The sequence below is a fragment of the Acanthopagrus latus genome, chromosome 8 (genome assembly GCF_904848185.1).
Source record: "Acanthopagrus latus isolate v.2019 chromosome 8, fAcaLat1.1, whole genome shotgun sequence".
In the NCBI taxonomy this organism is placed as follows: Eukaryota; Metazoa; Chordata; class Actinopteri; order Spariformes; family Sparidae; genus Acanthopagrus; species Acanthopagrus latus.
The window spans coordinates 3,292,520-3,311,891 of NC_051046.1; the positions used below are offsets into that span (position 1 = coordinate 3,292,520).

The window sequence follows — 19,372 nt, forward strand, 5'->3', positions numbered from 1 at the left end:
CTGTCTGATTCAGGAGACTCTGATGGATTCACCACATCATTTGTTCACTTAGCAATCATGTAAAGCAGTGCATCCATCTTTACTAGTAGGAAATGTCCAGGCTGGAGGATATAAGTGCCGGTCCAAGACCACACTTACAGTAGTTAGATAATCACCAGCAGGACTTGCATCCATTTTAGAATGTATCAGCAGTACATTAAACCAGAACTGCAGGGCTGATCAATAGGTTCGACATCACAGTGAAATTCTGTCGGGAAATGAGGCTCAGCTACTAACGAGGATGTCTGCCACTTTACATCCAAACACTCAGAAGTCGTCCTCTTGTAATAACATATAATTTCACAGAATTCTCTGACTGATTTCTCTCATTAAAGTGGGTGCATGTTCAGATTAAAATGTGGAGAGGTATCACTGAATGCAACATATAGCTGCAACTGAATCTGAAAAACTGCAACCAGTCCTGAAATAAACACAGCCGAATGTTCTGCAGGGTGTCCCCTGTGGGTGGACAGAAACAACAACCCTAAATCCTGCTGCGGGGGGGGGGGGTCCAACTTATTTTAGCTGATCTTAAGACAGCTCTAGCTGGCAGCGCTCCATGACTATGATACTCTCTGACAGAACAGTAGCTGCTTCCAGGCCTGTGGAGGCCAGCGCTGCCAGTGGATGAACCAGTTAAGTCTGGGATCTGTGTGTGACAACATTGGTTTGAACTCATTGTCCTTATTTCACCAATAACAAGAGACGGAAGGGAACAGAGAGAGAGAGAGCAGCTGATTAGTCGTGACTGTTCCTGTCCTCTGTCGGTCTCTTCCTTTCCCTCGCTTCGCTCCATCCGACGGCAGTGCCAGTTGTGTGTGCTGGGCAGGGCTGGCGAGAGCGTTACGAAAGAGTAAACACAGTCACAGCATGGTGCCAGTCTCCTGCCAAGTGAAACAGACGCAACACACACACACACACACCCGAGGCCATGCCAGGAGCAACACGATAACGGTGTGGCCCGAATGAGCAGAACATCTTTGAAGTGAAAGCGAGAACAAAATGCATCTCAAGATCAATTTCTCTCCAATATTTACAGGCACATTATATAAAATGAGGTCTAAGTGGTTACCTCACCGTATGCATCAGAGGCTGCGGGTTAAATGCGCAGCTGACATTGTGAAATGTGGCCTGTTCGAGCTTTTGAGTAGGTCAGGACCCATTTGAGTAGGCGGAGAGGCTTCGCAAACACATCCAGCCTCAGGTATTGAGTTGGGTTGCATTTGCAGCCTCTTGATCCATCACGGTATTGGGTTGCACTATACTCACAGAGCATGCACTGTCCTCTGGCTTCTGAAACCTCATCTACTCTCAAACATACTAGCACCGGAAGAAAAAAAACTAAAAAAACACCACACCTAGCAAGGGTTTCGATCTCAAGTGCTCGCGAAAGTGCTTAATTCAGCGGTGCATGCATTTGGATTGTCCAATTATCCACTTATGCATATTCAGCGGAAGGCAAACTGCCGAGTCATTCTGGTGTCACATTCGTTTTCTGGGTCTCTCAGTGTCCCTGTCTCAGAGAAAGAGGAAGGGAAGACAGGGAAGTAAAGAGAGGCGTCTCCAGAGACAAACCAGAGAATACAGCCGTACTCACTCAGGAGTGTGTCTGTCTATGTGTGTGTTTGTGTACCCGGGCTATTTGCCTCCTCAAGAAGGCATTCAATAGAGCCTTTATGTCTCCCTCAATGGTGTCCTAAAAACACTCCATGATACTGTATTGTGTCTTTAACCCTGGGGAGGGCCGACTTAACATCTTCTACAGAAACGACGGTGTCATATTTTCGCCAAATAACAAGCTGCAGATCTTTATGTGTTGACTGCAAACACGTCCGGCCAGCACGCTGCTCGTCATGGTCGTGACGAGATCGACCTCTTGCTCCAGGTGTCGTCTTCCTGCGAAACCCGAAGTCATTGACACCTCTGAACTCTGACAGCTGAGGCGATGGCCCCGCTGCTCACTATTCGTTCCATCCCGCTGCAGCGTGAGAGAGAGAGAAATCTGCTGCTTTTGCCCCAAAATGGAAAAGGCAGCCTTGATGAGCTGTGACCACCAGCAAAAGTCAAAGAAGGGTGCTGATGTCACAGAGGGGAGCTGAGGACTTGTTTGTTTAGACTCTGCCCCTCCAGCTCTCTTGTCCTCCCTCTGTCCCTCATCCAAAACAAAAAGCGAGATAACACTTGCACTATATCACTCTGCACATAGGCTTTCCTCCTACGTGCTCAGCTCCGATCGCAGCCAACACCCCCTGCTAGCTTTAGTTGTTAAACATTTCTCGGGGAGGGCTGAAGCTGCCCTGGGCCTGTTCAGTGCTGCCTTGCTCTCTGCGGCGGAACAGTCCAGCTCAGGCAGCAGTCAAGCACGCAAACGTCTCTGCACATCAGCATCCCGGGAGAGAGGAGAGCAAGCGAGGGGGGGGGGGAGAGAATTAAAGGGAGAGAGATAAACTAAAGCAAGGGAGTGAAAAAGTGAGTCGGAAGGGTTGGAAGTGACTAAAATGCCCTTTCTGGGGAGCAAACAGACCATCTAGCCTTCCTGTCATCCAGCCAATCGCTCAGCACAGCAGCACATCACGGTAGAACGGCCCGAGGCGTACCGCTGAGCCCGAGGCCCGGGCCCAGCTGCATTAAAGCAGCGCAGAGTTGATCTTGGCTTCAATTGGGGAAAAAAAAATAAAAACTGAGGCACATAAACCGATGATGACAGAAACATTCATCTCTGCACAGTTGATTGCAATCCAACAGAAATGCCTCGAAATAGTTTCTGATTGTAATGTTTTATTCTTGTTGTTGATTCTGTGCCAGAAAGGAGGTTCTGAAGCTACTGTACGGGCTCGTACGGGTACATTTGAGGCTCCGGGTCAATTTTTTGACCCTCATATGTAGATGGAGGACAAACAGTCATTTAAAAATCATGCAGTTCATCAGGATCCACTGTCAGAGCACTGAGCAGCTTGTGGATGAGTATGAGAACTGAACTGCATTGTAATCTAGAGGAGTAGGGCTGCAACTAACCATTGTTTTCTTTATCAATTAATCTGCTGAATATTTTAACACTTAATTGCTTGGTGACATCTTCAAATAGCTAATATAAAAGGTATCAAACACCATCAGTCAAGGGAAGTCACACCTTCTGTGGGCCCCGGTGTTGTATATAGCCGATGTCTGCTGAGACGTCGGGATCGCTGCCAATCGCAACACGAGGTGAATTTGTAAAACTACACCACAGTAAAGGTTTGGCTGGCTTACGTGGTCTTAAACATCTTGGCCTAGGGCTGCCTTCGATGCGTGGTCATAAAGCAACTTCAGTGCTGGACACAATAAATTGATTGGTACTGTGGGCTCCGATACGCCAGCAGAAGCTCCCTTCACTGTGACAGCAAGAAGCTAGTTAAGAGCTCTTTTCCCCGGCTGATAAGCTGAAAGCTACACCACTCTCAGATTATTTTAAAGTTAAAACTAAGCTTGTTAAGTCACACTCAGGCCTCGTCTAGACTGAGCAACGCGGTGACGGCGCCTGTTAGCTTCCATTCTCGGGCAGGTGACTGCTTCAAGATGATGTCTGCTCATCTGTCACGGCCGGTTATCAGCACTGCATCTGCGGTGCGAGCAGCGGAAGCAGCCACCTGGGCTGAGGCTGTGTGCATGCATGTGCTAACACGTGTGTGTGTGTGTGCCTGTGTGTGTATATGTGTGCGTGTGCACATGGAGATGGAAATAAGCCGCTGGGGTTGAATGAGGACACGGCTGCAGTGTGCAAAAATCCCCATTGGGAACAGCTACATATACAAGGCAGAGCGTGTCAAAGGCACAAAAAGGATGTTAGTCAGACTACAACCACCTCCACCCAAAAACTGACTCTCTCATGCTCGGTTTCAGCGACCACATGCAGAGACTGGTTGATATGCAAATAGAGAGATTTCTCACAGTGATATTTTTAGATATATTTTTCACATTTTGTTTGAAAGACAGGTAGAGGTGAGCACTTCCTGTCAGAAACAGAATGGAAACTTCAACTGTGAAGTCTCATTTAAAGGCTATGACAACCTGAACATGGAAACACAAGAGGCTGTTGCATAATTTAAAGATGCTACAGAGGGTATATGTTATTATGTTATGGTCCTGACAAGCTTTTAAATACTAAAATACAGTTTAAATTACAGCAGCAAAGTAAAGGTTTTTGTTTTTGCACATAAGTTTTATCTATATGCCCTCATACACCTTTGATGTGTTTTTGTTCTTTTAACGGTTTAATGACTCAACAAGAAAGTTTCACACTCATCAAAGTGCTAAAAATGCTCTGGTGAAAAAAAAAATTAATGGGACTGTTATTGCAGGAAACCTTGGAGCAGGATGTGAACCACCTACTTCACAACTATTAATATGATCACACACTGTTAACAGAAGATCATGTCTGACCACTTGGACTGTTTGGTTTGATTTGAAGAAACGGCCTCTATAATCCACGAGATGTTCCCTATTGTGAGCACGTACGTGGCTCACACAGCCGTTGAAAATGCATCAACCGCAACGTGAGAGCAATCACACGAGTGAACAGTGAGCGAGACACCACAGCTCACATCTTGAGCCACATCGAGGAGACCGACTGTCTCCACCGTAAAGGAAGTTCAGGCTTTAAAGCGGTTGTTGTAAATTCCCCTTCTCTGCCTGCCATCACACCAACAACACCTGAAATGGTCTTCACTCTTTCGTTCTTTGTTTTCAACAACTTTAGCTGACAGTGTGGAAAGTCTAAGAGGAAGGGACGATAATACACACTCGGGAAGGGAGAGCAACTCAGCTGGAGACTTTTCTGCGTCAAAGGAATATTCACATTATTTAGAAACAAACCAAACTTCTCGAACTGCTCAGCATTAATGTTTTCTCACAAGAAAGTTTCTGAACATGCCAAAATAGCTGATACCTGCATATCTGCATATTTGCTGACACCACGGACTGATAGGACAGTAGTGACTTAAAGAATATAAATATATTGTACATCATTATTTCTGAACCGCTGTATGAATGTGTTATCATTTCTAAATAGCAAGCAAACAAGAACAAATACAGAGAACGAAAGCCTAAGAACTTCCTTTTACTTTAACAAAAAACAAATATTAAAACTTTTTAAAATGCTGACATTTGCTTGAAGCTACACAGCTCACTTGCTTCATAAATATCTGGCAACTTGTGCAGTAAAACATCAAGTTGTACCACTGCTGCCGGAGTGAAGGGTGAAAAATACTAAGTTTTCACACTGGTTTTCATTCAGGTGTACACAATAATATATCATGACTAGAAACAGGGAAAGGAGGGGTTTTCTTCCTTAAATCACATGCAATAACAAAATAATCTCAGTAATTAAAAAATGAACCTAAATCTGACAATATTAAGTCGCACTGGACAGATTTTCCAGAGTTGCACCCTGGATCCCTGGTGATAATAATACTAACAATGATATGTTTTATTTACAAGCATTTTCAAGTCACACAAGGGCACAAAAATCAAGCAGTTCAGGCAGGATCGGAAGGATTTCTGATGACAGTAATGGTATCAGAACAAGCCTTATTAAATGAGCAAGATTGTTTGATCTAAAATCAGGACATGTCAGATCAAATGTCAAATAAACTAAACTAAAAACCTGAAGGGAACTTTGAGCCAACTTTAGGTATTTTACAGTTTTTAAATCATCTGCACTGAAAACAACACTTTGAGAAACAGAACGAGAACCTAAAATCCAAGATCAGAAAGTCATCTGTGACTGTTCATACTCTTGCTTGTGTGACTCCAGTGATCACGACACGCTGCCTACATGACATTATGTGACAGGTGACGCAGCGCGAGCTCAGTGTACATTAAATCTGACTGTCTGCTCAGGTCAGGCAGCCTGAAGCAGCGCTCCACTTAGCTGCTGTAGTTTCCATTCTCTCGCTCTTCGTTCGGCATTACCGAGCCATCACTCAAAAGCAAAAGGGGATTAAACATCTGTCAAAGCCTGCCCCGTTTCAAACCAGCAGGAAAAAGACACATTTAGGCGTCGCGCCTCTCCCCGCTGATTTCACGTTCTGTCTGACTCTCAATGCGGACAGATGAGGTCATTCAGCTCCGCCAAAAAATAAACACGCTGCACGCAGATACTCTAAATGGAGTCTGCAAACATACACCGCCTCACATTTCTAGGCGAGTGCTGAGGTGATGCACGTTTATACCAAGAGGTGATATTTGTAGTTTCCTGCTAAAACCACAGAGAAACAATTCTGTTCTCGTCGTCTCGCCACGAGCGCTCCTATCATGGTCTCTATATCTCCTCTCATCAATCCATCCACCATTAGTAGGCCGTCATGTGCTTGTCATCTGCTACAGACCTCCATTTCATTCCCTGGAGTTTCATCCTTCGCCTCAACCACTCCACCCATTCCTCCCCACCTGCTCGTTTCGTCTATTTTCTCCCTAATCAACCTTTCCATCAAGAGCATTCACATCCCCTTCCTCCATCCTCCATCCTTCCTGTCCATCGGTCATAAACGTGCTGTCTGCCATTCCTCCGTCCCTTTCTTGTTATCAGTCTCTCATTCATCACGCCTCATTCATCCTTTCCCTCCTCTTCATCTGCACATTTCTCCCCAGATCAGCTGATTCCTCCACTCCATCCCTCTTTCCTTCCATCAACTCTGAGCACTCTCTCCCCTCACTTCCTCCCTTCCATCGGTCCTGGCTGTGGCGTCCTTCACCCCGGGTCTGTATTCAGAGTGATTACACGCGTGGTTAACTCATTCATGGACTCCACTCTGTTGGTGACGCGCGCTGGACGCATGCCTGCTCGCCTCCAATGCAACCAGCTCACATGCGCACACCTCACCTGCATATATAAACAACAGGCGACGTAAAAGCTTTAACAGGCAGCTACATGACGTGTTTCAAGTGTGGCAGCAGACACAACATAAAGATCTAACAACTTTCTTGAGGGGAAGGTGAATCAACACCAACTACATCTAGTTAAGTCCCACGATAATCCTGATTCTCTTTGACTTGCACGCAGTTCTTCGCTCTCCTCAACTTGTCTTTCACCAAGACATAACTGGGTGTTGCTTTTGAATTCCTGACAAATCACTGAGCAAACCAGTTTAGGTCTGACAGGACAGACTGTTGGGGCAAAAAAACTGTCATTACTTCGTGTGACTAACAGACAGGAAAAAAAAGGAGCAGGAGGTTAAGCCCTATAAATCACATTCACAACGGCGAGCACTGATGCAACTTGAGACAAGTCAATGCAAGAACCAGTCAGCGAAAACCAGGAAAACAAGTGTCGGGAGGAGAGAAAACAAGGAGGGCGAACACCTACACCAACAACTACCCTCTCTCAGGGCCTTGGATGGAACGTGTGGCAAAGAAACTCTGTTTTCTAAATAATATGGAAATGTGTTTGTTGTAGGCACATACAAGCGAGACCAACATGATTAGTGCTGAATGAAGTAGTGCCAGCTAAATTAGTTTTGCTCACAAACCTCCCACTTAAAGAGTTATGACAGAGGATTTTAACAGTTGAGTGTGCCTTAACTGATCAGACTTCCCTTCGCTTATGGCTAATCTATCTGTAGAGTCTAATCTAAAATATCCTGCCAACAGACCTCCTCTAGGAGCTGGTGAATACCGGTATTTTGGTTTGAGGGGGGTTGTAGAGGCACTGTTTCGTTATCTCTCGGCCAAAATGTCACGATGTGGAGAAACACCCCTGACAACGTGCCTCCACCCTTCCTGATAGCCAGTCTGCAAAAACAAAAACCCTCAGAGAGACACACCTCACTGTGCAAATCCAAACCTTGTGATATGATGGAGATGTTGCTGATGTTCTCCTGTTTGGAAGTGAAACCCAGTCAGGCTTCAGGGGGAGAAACTAAAGCTCAAAATGTTTTAAGACTTATGAAAGAAATGTCAGATACACACCGAGTCCCTCCTTTACTTACAGGCAAATACAAGCAGACAGTCTGGTACCTTTAAGTTTGCATAACAAATACACATGGACATGATGTAAGATAGCATTATCTGAGTTCTGCGATTGCAAAGACGGGCTGGCAGGTTCACCCGGTAGATGTCACAGGTTCGTCCTGTGCACAATGATCATGGTGGCCTTGAACTCTGGCAGGTATCAGACTGACACAGATGTAAAGCAGCTCTCAAACAACACTCAGAAAAGCAAACAGAAAGTGATGCATCATCAATGTCTGCCAGGTGTCACCTGCTGCACCAAGGCACAGAAATCACACCACAGCCTGGAGACACAAACAGCTTATTTTCAGCTTCATTTACTCCCCAAAAAATCCAACAAACACCTGCTTATTGCTCATTATTCACTCCCCTAAAAAATATACCTCACAAGTACAGTAACTATATTCTCCATTACAGAGAGCCTCGTTGACACCTGGACCTCTTTCCTGTGTCCCACATTAGGTAACGTTCAGTTAGCATGAGTGCTAACGGGAGTTCCCATGATAGCGGCCAGCGCACCTTGCAAAGGAAATAAACGCAACCCGGGCAGCAGCAGCAGCCGCGTTAGCAAGACTTGACAGGCGGCTAACGGCTAGCAGCCCCATCCGCTCTGTTAATCATTCCTATAAATAAGTGCAGCAAACTGGCCTCTACACTGATATTATCACGACCTAATCTGGGCGCTGCCATCGTCGGCTAAATAGCTCCAGGCCATAGAGATGTTTTCCCCCCCCCTCTCCCCCCAAAAAAATACCGCCTGGCCCCCGGGTAACATTCGGCTGGTTTAACCGTTACAGCATGAGACCGCTGCCAAGCTAGCATCGCAGGGCTATGCTAGGTTAGCCAACATGCTACCCGCTTGTGGCTAAATTAATGTGTTTTGAGTTGGAAAGCGGGCGTTATTCAACGCGACAGTGCACCTGTCCGCTGCTGGCTGTGGTGGTGTCAGGCACCGGGACGTGAATTTAGCAGCCGGCATCAGAAAAGCTGCGCAGTTGACCTGACATGGGAGAGTAAAGCTGGCTAGGCACGGTTAGCTGTCTGGTACTCACCCCATTAACCAATCCATGGCGCTGTTTGGGAGCTAGCTTAGCTAACGTTAGCTAGGCAGGCAGGGGATAAATCCACCAGGAGCTGGAGGCGACCCCCTAGTTTATCCAGCCACCACCCTCGCTGCCCTGGCTGCGTGGTTCCCCCCGAGTCCCGTCGCTCTCCCCGGGGCCCGTGTCTCTCTCCCAGCTGCTGGATCCCCGGCCGGTCAAAACGCTAAAAACGCCGCTTCAACTTGTAGCGATTGTCCTTGTTTTGATCCTCAGCTAGCTCGGATCATGAAGTGGCAGGAACGACAGTCCGATCAGTCCGTTAGCTGGTAGCGGGAGTGCAGCATTGAGTGACTTTGAGCACGAAAGGCGAGCGGAGGAGGCGAGCGGGGCAGCGGTGCGGGTCCGCCCGGAGGAGTCGCGGTGTCCGGTGTGTGGCAGTGGCGCCGAGTGAGGCTCGTCTGTTGGGATGCCGCTGGTCAACCCGGTAACCTCTGTCATGAAGCCTTGTATGGCTACCGTGCTAGCTGACAGCTCGAACCTCCACTGGAGCTGCTGCTGCTGCTGTCTGAGCGAAGTCTAAATCGGAGTCCGGAAGTAAACACAGACCCGACCCACTCTGTCTCTCCTGTGCGTAAAATGCGTGTCACGCAGGGCTGCTGTGTGAACATGGATGCAGCGGGATATGTAGTGAGCGTGACCAAAGACAGCTTGAATGATAAGATGATTAATGCACACGAGTTATAACACTAGATCTCCTGCAAGTGCATTGGACAAAATAAAATGTTACTGTTGCAAAAAAAAGGGGGGGCTGCAGACCCCCAGCAGCCACTAAATATGAATTTTAGTCGTTTAATTAACTTCATTTGGGAATTTGCATTAAAAGAAACAGTACAATATCCACAAATTGCAGTTCCTGCAGCATCGGCTATAATAATCATCTGCCCCTGATTTGTAGATTTTACTGAACCGAGCAAAATAGAGTCACATCTCAGGGTCTGTGTTCATATTAAAGCTGCCATGCACAGTCTGCTGTCTGTGTGCCTCTGTACTTGATGGGTATCAGAGGTGACAAAATGTACATGCTCAATGCACAGAGGGTGATTAGGTCAGTGTGGGGGTCAGCAGGGGCCACCGGGAGCCCAGCGGTTTATCTTCTCATGCCCCTCGCCTTCAGTGAGCTTCCTGCAGATTTCATCATTGTAACATACAGAATGGAAAAAAAGAAACCTCCGAACCAAACCCGGAGAGAGTGTCATCGGAAGGCTGTAAATCTGAACGAGAAGGCGCTCGTGTGCACCGACCCCTCACTGGGAGCCTGCGCAGGCAGTTAGAGCGATGACAAACGCATCGCAGGCGAGATTGTAATATACTATCAGCTGGACCGACGCCACTGTGCAGAGACAGAAGAGGCTGTGAGCTAACTGATGACCGGTTTCACTTTAGCTGGAGCTGATCTCTCTAGTACTGTTGTTTTAAAGGGGCAATATGAAAAAAAATATTTGAAAATATTCAAAAATGAACTGTGGGAATCTGAATTAATTGTGCTTTTCTCATGAGGATGTGTGTGTGTACTGTGCTGCAGAGATATTTAATGAGGTTAGCATGCTAACCAGCTAGCTCCAGCCCATTCCAGCCCAAAAGTCTTGTGCTAATGGTGCAAACATGCAGACTTAAGTCGAGCTGCAGTCAAAGCTCGATTAGGCCAATTTATTGGACTGCTGTCGTTGTCCCAGTATACAAGCACCAGGGAAGAATCAATTTATGTCTGACTCCACCCCAGCAGGCAGCTAGTTGCTACTCGATCTTCATCCAGTTGACCTATTACATCACACACCAAACACCAAACAAGTTAAGAAGCGTGAAACTGGCTGCACAGATGAAAACATGGTCACTTCTTCTTTTGTTTTGCCGTCTTCCTGCCACAGATTTATGCCATGGGTTACTTCAGGGTCAATGCCCGGCACGGGGACTGTGGTGCATAAGCAGAGCGACGAGGACATTTCAGCTCCGACTTCGTCGTGTACATAGATACTTTATTTTTCCCGAGAGAAATTCAAGAGAAATGGCTGTTCCCGCCCGGTTTCGAACCGAGGACCTTTCGCGTGTTAGGCGAACGTGATAACCACTACACTACGGGAACTGGCTGCCTATCACACTAAATCTACTGCCCGCTAGCTGCATGGCTAACTGAGCTAACTAGCTAAAGGTAGCTATGGTTAGCAGTTATTCTGGTGGTATGTTGCCCCACATTTGTTTTGAATAACAAGTGTCCAAGTTCTTACATGTTGCACCTTTAACACCACTTCATATTAGCAGATTGATCAAGATGAAATTAGTTTGCAATTACTGTGATGGTCAAATAATCCTTTAAATCACATATCAAGCAAAATTCCCAGATTAATTCTGCCAGTTTGTGACGCTCTGACTGGAAACATCACACTTGGTATGGTTTGTGCCCGGCCCAGGACAGGAAGGCGATTAAAACTGCCCAGAACATTGTTGGTACCCGTCTACAGAGCATCAGTGATACCAGTGCAGTGATGCGTTCACCCTAAACGATCCAGAAGTCTCTGCTGCTGTACCACCGGACCACGTAGCAGCTTCTTCCCTCAGGCTGTGAGAGTCCTGAACTCATCCCCATCACTTCAGAGAGGTTTTCTGGTGTTTCATAAAGGAAATCAAACTTGCATTTCATCTCGACTAAATGTGCTGAACCGCTAAATGTCACATTAATGATAAAGAGAGTGAGCTGAGGTCCAACAGAGAAGCTTCAAAACAGAGTATCTGCAACCTGGAAAATACAAAATGAGATTAAGCGACCACACACTGCTCTTCATCATTAGCCTTTTTTTTTAGTGTGGAGGTTCTATTTTGGTTCAGGGACATATTTAATCCCGTCATTCATCACGTACACCTGCTTTAACCTCGACCCCTTGACCATTCCCACTAATGGCTCCTTCTCTCCCTCCAGTTCCTTTCCTCTTTTCTTACATTTGCCTCTTTAAGAAACCCATCAATCAGACAGACGCAGTCTGCATGCATGCGATCAATATGTACTTTGCCCTACAAAAAAGACTGCTCCTGTTGGCCTCTCTCTGAGAGACCATTAGAGAGCGAGACTCGTGGACGTCATCAAGTCCCACGGCTGATGTCTTCCTCCTTCTTTTTCTGTCTCACCCTCTCCTCGCCACCTTCCTCTTCCTCCCCGTCATCCTCCCCTGCTCCACTCAGCATCCTCAGGCTTCTATAAATAACAGTAGCACACAGGTGACAGAGAGGGCATCCAGAATATGAGCCCTGTTAACAGGAGGCAGAGCCACATGATTGGCCGGGTTGTCCCTCCAGCGCCCTGTTGCCGTCCAATCAGCTCACGGTAAAGGAGGAGTCACGGCGATGATTGACAGGATGCTGGTGGAGTGTTTTGGTGTGATGTGGTTCTGTTCAGAGCCACATGAGGGCGCTGTGGGATGTTTGTTAACACTACACTGAATTTAGTCTCAGCTTCACAGTTATAAAACTGTTCTGTTGTCATTGTTGGAGAAGGAATGAAGTGTTCAGGGATCTGTGGCATAAGATTTAACTCAGGGACAGAACAGAGAGAGTCTCTGTTAAAGATGCCACAGTCACAGCAACTTATTCTAACTAATACACTGGTTGGGGGGTCAGGCCCTTCAAATGATCAACAACAGAATGTTTATTTAATATCAAGAGGTCACTAAATGGGGTAAAAAAAAAAAAAAAAGGTCTGAAATGATCAGACTTAGCTTAGCTTCACAGCTTCGATTAGCTATGTTGGTTGTTCTACTTCAAGTCCCCAAGGACATTTACTCAAGTACTGTGCTTGAGTGCAATTTTAAGGTATTTGTACTTAAATATTTACATTTTCTGCTACTTTATACGTGCAGCATCAGAGCCAAAGCAACATATTTTTGCCTGTCTCTGTGCCTTGCTCAAGAGCAGTCTGTATGGACATGTAATGATGGTCAGTTTCAGGTTGCTGGTGTTGTCAACACTGTCACATCCTGCTCCATCTCCTCCATTAACTCTCTTTGACCCCCTCACTGTTTATGAACCTCCAACAACATTTGCTGCTGCTCGCTCTCCAGTGACCTCGGATTAGAGCGGTGAACTATGTTTATCGCTCACAAGGATATAAACCGCGGTGTGTTTTGTCAGAGGGGCCGGCTGGTGCCAGAGATGTGCTCTGTGGGAAAACGAGCCGGGCTCTTGGTCAGGTGCTCGTCTGAGTTATCCAAGGTCACTTCCTGAAATCCATCCGCCCGTCAATACTGAGCCATTCAGGGGTCGATATGTTCCCTTCCACATCATCCCGGCCGACGCAGTTCGAGCGTCAGTTCATTCAGTCCATCTATACAGCGCAACATAACAACCCTCCAATAAATGAGATCATTGTAGTGAGAATGATAGGAAAATGTTAGTCTGATGGTGTCATGGATGCATGATATAAACTATATTTTATGGAAAATTACACATTACAGGATCATTCTATAGGACTTTTCACAGCACACACTGCTCATAAGCTCAACCAGCCACCATGAAGTCATTACTGATGCCTTTAATAACACCTGTGCTTTTCCTGCTATGACATACCAAAATATCAATTATGAAAAACAGACAGTCTCAACAGAAATTGCAGATTATGAGCCTCATGCAGGTGTGACATAGTGACTAGTGTGACGGGTGGTGTTACCTGCTGTAGCTCCACGGAGAAGGTGTCGAGTGTCTGTGCTGGTCACAGATGTCGCGATCTGTGCTGTATGAGGGAAGTGGGAGAATCCACACTTTGAGTTGTCATGGTAGAAAAGCTGATAACATTAAAGGAACAGTTCACCCAAAATTGAAAATTCAGTCTCTGTTTACTCACCCTGATGCAGATGGAAAGTCAGGTGAAGTTTCGTAGCCCACAAAACATTTCTGGAGCTTCACAGCAAATGATTGTTGCATCATTCTCCTGAACATCTAAAGTTAATGGAGAAAATGCAAAGACACAACATGAAATGCCTTCATGCAGTTTTTCCTGACCGATCAATGTCTTCCAAAGAAACAAGATCCCTAACACACAAAATCTCCACTTTAGCTGCCAATTGTAAAGTGTTGGCTTGCACCCTCTCTGAAAGGTGTAAATAACATCTTTCCAAGTATATTTATCATCTGTGGCATCTTGAATTATGGCGTATGAGCTGTACGGAGGCATTTTATGCTCTTTTTCAGCTAAAAAAAGTGTAAATACAACATTTTTCAAATCTATTTGGGATCCTCTGGCTTCCAAAAACATGGATCATGCAGGAAAAACAGTTAGGAGGCATTTTATGCTGCATTTTTAAAAAAAATCTCCTCATCTACTTTAGTTATTCAGGAGAATGCTCACCACCGATTCACTATGAAGGTCCATAAATGTTTCGTGGACTATGAAACTTCACCTGACTTTCCTTCGGCATGACGGTGAGTAGATAACGACTGATGACTTTAATTTTTCAGGTGAACTGTTCCTTTAATGTCTGTGTTACATTCACGTGTCCATGTGTGAGTCACGGTGGATTTTATAATCTACACCTGTGTTATTCCTGCTGCAATACATCAACATGTCTGCTGTGAACACACACACACACACACACACACACCACATACCAGCAGATCAGCTCAGCGCTCAGACTGAGTGAGGTATTGGCTGCACCGTGACTGATATGATTTATTCATTGCTGGCAGCGGTAACTCAAAAAGCCATTAGGAGGCATTAAAACGGAGACACCTCACATTACTCCTGCATGAATAATAAATGTTTCATAGATGCGATGAGGAGTGTCCGCGCATGTGCATTAGCGTGTTTACATAAATTGCACAGAAAGTAGACGTCACGTGTGTTTTGTAACACAAACAGGATGGATTTCATACTTTTTTACAAAATGAAACTGTATGTTTAGGCTGGAAAACAAAGCTCGACATCAGCACGCTGCCTGAGTGAGAGATTATTATGATGATAAACTTCCTTACTGACAGATTTGTGTGTGTGAGTGTGTGTGTGTGTGTGTTTGTGTCACAGACTTGTTTACAGTCTGATCTCATCGCCGATGGATTCATTTCCAGTTTCTCAATAATGATCACATCATATAAGGTGATGATGATAATGGCCACTTGCATGACTGGGTTTCATATTGTTGGCACCACCAAGTCTGTCTGCCTGTGTGTCGATTCAGTATATACTGTAATGTGTGTGTGTGTGTGTTTGCTCTTGTGCTTGTGTCATTGCTGGCTCCACACTGACGGCTGATGTCTTGGCGTATGAGTCAGTCTCAGCCACATTACTCATGTCTGCAGACCTACCTGGCTCCAGCGCTCCCATCCTAGAGCGCAGGAGGAAAGAGGGGGGACGGATGTGAAAACTGCAGCTGGTTGAAGGAAAGCCGAGAGGAGATGTAACAGATTTAAGCAAAAAAGCGAGGGAAGTGAAACCGGAGGGATTGGTGGACCGAGGGCGCTCAGAACCATTAGGTATTTTCAAAAAAGGGAAGGAGGAGAGGTGGTGCAGCAGCATCAAACTCACAACAACAACAGCAGCAGTAATTAACAGTTTCAATGCAATAACATCTCCATGCACACAGTGATACAGCCCAGCCCCCCTTCCTCTCTCTCTCTCTCTCTTTCTCTCTGTGTTTCAAGCACATCAGACATGAAGTCATTTTCAGCCAGAAGCAACTCAACAGAAATAGCTTGCATGTGGCTCTGAGGTCATGGGCAGAGAGGGGAGAAATGATAACAGAGCAGCAGCCACAGACACTGTGTGTCAGCAGCGAGCAGTCTGCTGGGTGTGTGTGTGTGTGTGTGTGTGTGTGTGTGTGAAAGATTCAGTCTTTGTTTTAGCAACATACAAGTCATCGCGTCTTTGTGCTTGTTGGACCGGTTCACCAGACCTAATCGTGGACGAGTGTTTACAGTGGAGATGGAGCTTTTTACTTCCTGACTCTGTTGTTGTTTTGTGTCTGTAACTTACGACAAATCAAATAAATACACAAGTTATAAATGAAGATGTGTGACAGCGGGATATAAACTGCTTTATTTTTTAAATACACGCGTGATTGTATAGCTGCCATATTGGCACTGTGCATCCTAACACACATCTCCTGTACTTTGATTGGACTTATTTGGTCTCTAGTTATATCATTCTGTCATATCACTATACAGTTTATATAGAAAACTGATTTAAAAAGACAAATTCCCTGTGTAAATTACAAACTTATCATTCATTTTGTAGTTTAATGAAAGAGGAGAGAGAGCGAGAGTGTGTTTACCAGGTGCTTTACATGCAATAAAACAGCAACACGTAAAAAACAGGACAACAAATAAAACAGACTAAAGCCTGAAATGTGTTGAATTATTATAAAATAAGAAATAAAAGGGAATAAGGGGCAAAAAGAAACAACTGCTGGACAACAATGCAAAAGTAGTGATTCACATAATAAAAGGGGGTTTTATGGGAATAATTCAAAGGATGAAACCGATTTCTCAAGTCGAATTCCCCCAGACAGGCTAGTCCATAATGTAAGACGCCCTGACTGAGAAAGCACCGTCAACACTTTGGTTCTGAGCCACGACTGAGTAGCGACCAGGCGAGTCCTGTTTGAGGATCTGAGACTGTGTTCAGGCTCACAAGGAGTTAAGAGGTCTGCAGTATAGGTGCATAGTGCATACTGCATAGTTTAACTTCTATAGGACAGAAAAAAAACAGCATTCTTCCTTATCAGAAGCTCACAACTCGTCATTACTTCAAGAATTAACTTCAATTCAAGGTATCAAGAACAGGAAAGTATTTAAGTTTTCCCTGCAGAACCTTAAAACTAAAAAAGAAAGCGGTTATGTTGCTTAATTAGTTTGTTTGGGAGTCTGAGGAGAAACCTTTCACACTTATGTGTCACAGCTGCAGCCCATGATTACAGCAGGCTGGTTGTCCTGCTGAGGTGAGGCAACGTCTGACCCGGTGTCAGCAGCGCCACATCCACCTGGAGCTCCGTCCTCTTCACTGGTGGTCCGGGATGTGGTTTAATTTTGAGGTGCAGACGCTGAGATATGGGATATGCACTCTGTGTTGGAACAGTGTGTGTGTTAGTGTGTGTGTGTGTGTGTGTTGATGCATTGATGGGGTTTGGACCTGGGCAGAGAGTGCTGATGGGGCTGATGCTGGGAGAGAGAGAGTTGCAGTTTGTTCCACCGTCAGAAAGACAGAGACAGATGTCAGCAGGACCAGCTGCTCGAGTCAGCACTTTGAACATACATACACACACACACACACACATGCACACACACACACACACACACTCATTGACAGCAGAGAGGTGTGTATGCCTGGCTGTTCCACACAGGGAAAGAAGAATGAAGGCACACAAACACACACTTTCTCTTTGTCCATTCGTTGAGTTTCAGGAGCTAAGCGAAACCTGAGGACTGACTGGAACAAAATTATCGATCGCCTCTCACCTTCCCGTCAGGGGGGACAGAGCCGAGGGCTGCCGAGGGTTTGACTGGAGGCCAGCAGTAGATGGCAGCAGTCAGTTACACAACACCTGACTGAGGAGAGTGTGTGTCTGCTCTCTGCAGAAATCAAAACTGTGCATCACCTTTACAGATGGAAAACACACCGAGCATCTCTGTGCTTCAAGAAAACGGACAACAGACCGACACTTTTTGTTGTTGTTGTCGATCTGAAAGGCTCAGACGGCGCAGTCTTCTCTCTCCTCGCAGCCCTTCTTTGTTTTCCAGTGATTTGCCAGTCTAGACACCCCCTCTCGTCTTGCCGTAACGCTGCGGTGTGTAATACGCAGGTGGCCATGACAACGCTAACTGCATTAAGCTGGATTACCTCAGGCCTGCTGAGCCTCAGAGCCAGCCAGGGATTCCTCCTCACCACAGGCCTCACACACACACCAAACTCCCGCCTGCTGCAGAAAATGCACTAATGATCCCCCTGTGTTCATTTATTTAGCTTATTTCACTGTGATGAGTTTGTAATTCATGTAGAAATTAAGACAGAATGTGCTTATGTTTGTAGCAGGGCTCTCGTTGGCCTGGCGTGCAGGATGAAGGAAACTACCACGGGGTCGTCCGGCCTCGGAGCCCACAGAGCTCAAGTTTTTCCTGCCCGGTTGCGTGAGAGATGGATAAGGATGAGAGAGAGGTTAAGGGAGGAGGGAGACAGACAGAGAGGAATAGTAGGACGAGCAGGCTGCCAGACTACAGGGTTATATAAGGACAAGAGTTTTTTTCCATGGAAAAAAAAGGGCAAGAAATGCTGTTTGGAGGCAGTCATCCTCGGTGACGCGTGGAAAAGTGTGGAATGCTGTGCTGACGCAACTTTCGAGCAGTAAATGTGTCTAATGAGTGTGTTTGACATGAAAGTGTGCCAGAAGGAGCAACACTGGAAATAGCAGAGGAAGAAGAAGAAAAACAAGAAGAAGAAAAACAAGAAGAAGAAGAAGAAGAAGAAGAAGAAGAAGAAGGGCATGTTGTGTGAAAATATGTGCGTGTGTGTGCACTTTGGACGTGAGTGCGAGTGGAAAAGCGGAGCGAGTGCCGTAGCCTGCTGACGTAACAGTTCCTAACTGTTTCCATATAGGCGGCCTGGGAGCAGGCGCCAGGCAGCCCCTCAGCGTGGATACGTCTGGTACCCATCAGCCAATGAGAGAGGGAGGATACGCACTCAGACACACACACACACACACACACACGGTTACAAAGATGCAGCACACAATTTGTGCGTACACAAAATGTGTGTTTGAATTTGAATGAACCCTTGCTGGCACAAAATGCCAACAACATGCCGATGCAAAACATGACCGCTCATTCATTCATTCATTCATTCATTCATTCATTCATTCATTCATTCACACATACACAGTTTGTATCCACATGTAAACACACACACATGCAGATGCAGTCACATTATGCCTACACACTGTGAGGGGAAGCATTAAAACATGAAACATTAAGTTTGTTTTGTACTGTTGGTCAAACGACTCAAGACATTTGGAGGCTTTAGGACATCGTGTCGGACATCTTTCCTCGTTTTAGAGATCAGACAATTAATTGAGTGATCAGTAGATTAACTCATGATGAAAATAAGAGTATTTTTCTTTATAGAAGACTTTAAGCATCACTCACACTCACCTGTATCTGTCGGCTGAGGACACAGCATCACACGTTCATTCACAAACACACATTTGCACTTATTTCTATTTGCATGCAAAATATAAATAACTCATGAAAACCAACGCTGATTATGAATGCGCACATGA

The 19,372-nt window shown here is 45.7% G+C and overlaps 1 protein-coding gene and 1 non-coding gene across 2 annotated transcripts in view; both read right to left on the minus strand.

Moving 5' to 3' along the window:
- Positions 1 to 9,776, minus strand: part of mob2a (MOB kinase activator 2a) — a 61,148-nt gene extending 51,372 nt beyond the window's left edge. Inside the window, exon 1 of the mRNA XM_037106385.1 lies at positions 9,078 to 9,776. Coding sequence (XP_036962280.1) covers positions 9,078 to 9,094 — 17 coding nt within the window. The 5' untranslated portion in view covers positions 9,095 to 9,776. The remainder of the gene's footprint in view (positions 1 to 9,077) is intronic.
- Positions 9,777 to 11,135: 1,359 nt separating this feature from the next.
- Positions 11,136 to 11,208, minus strand: trnav-aac. Its single transcript has one exon. It is a non-coding gene; the product is annotated as a tRNA-Val (tRNA).
- Positions 11,209 to 19,372: the final 8,164 nt, after the last annotated feature.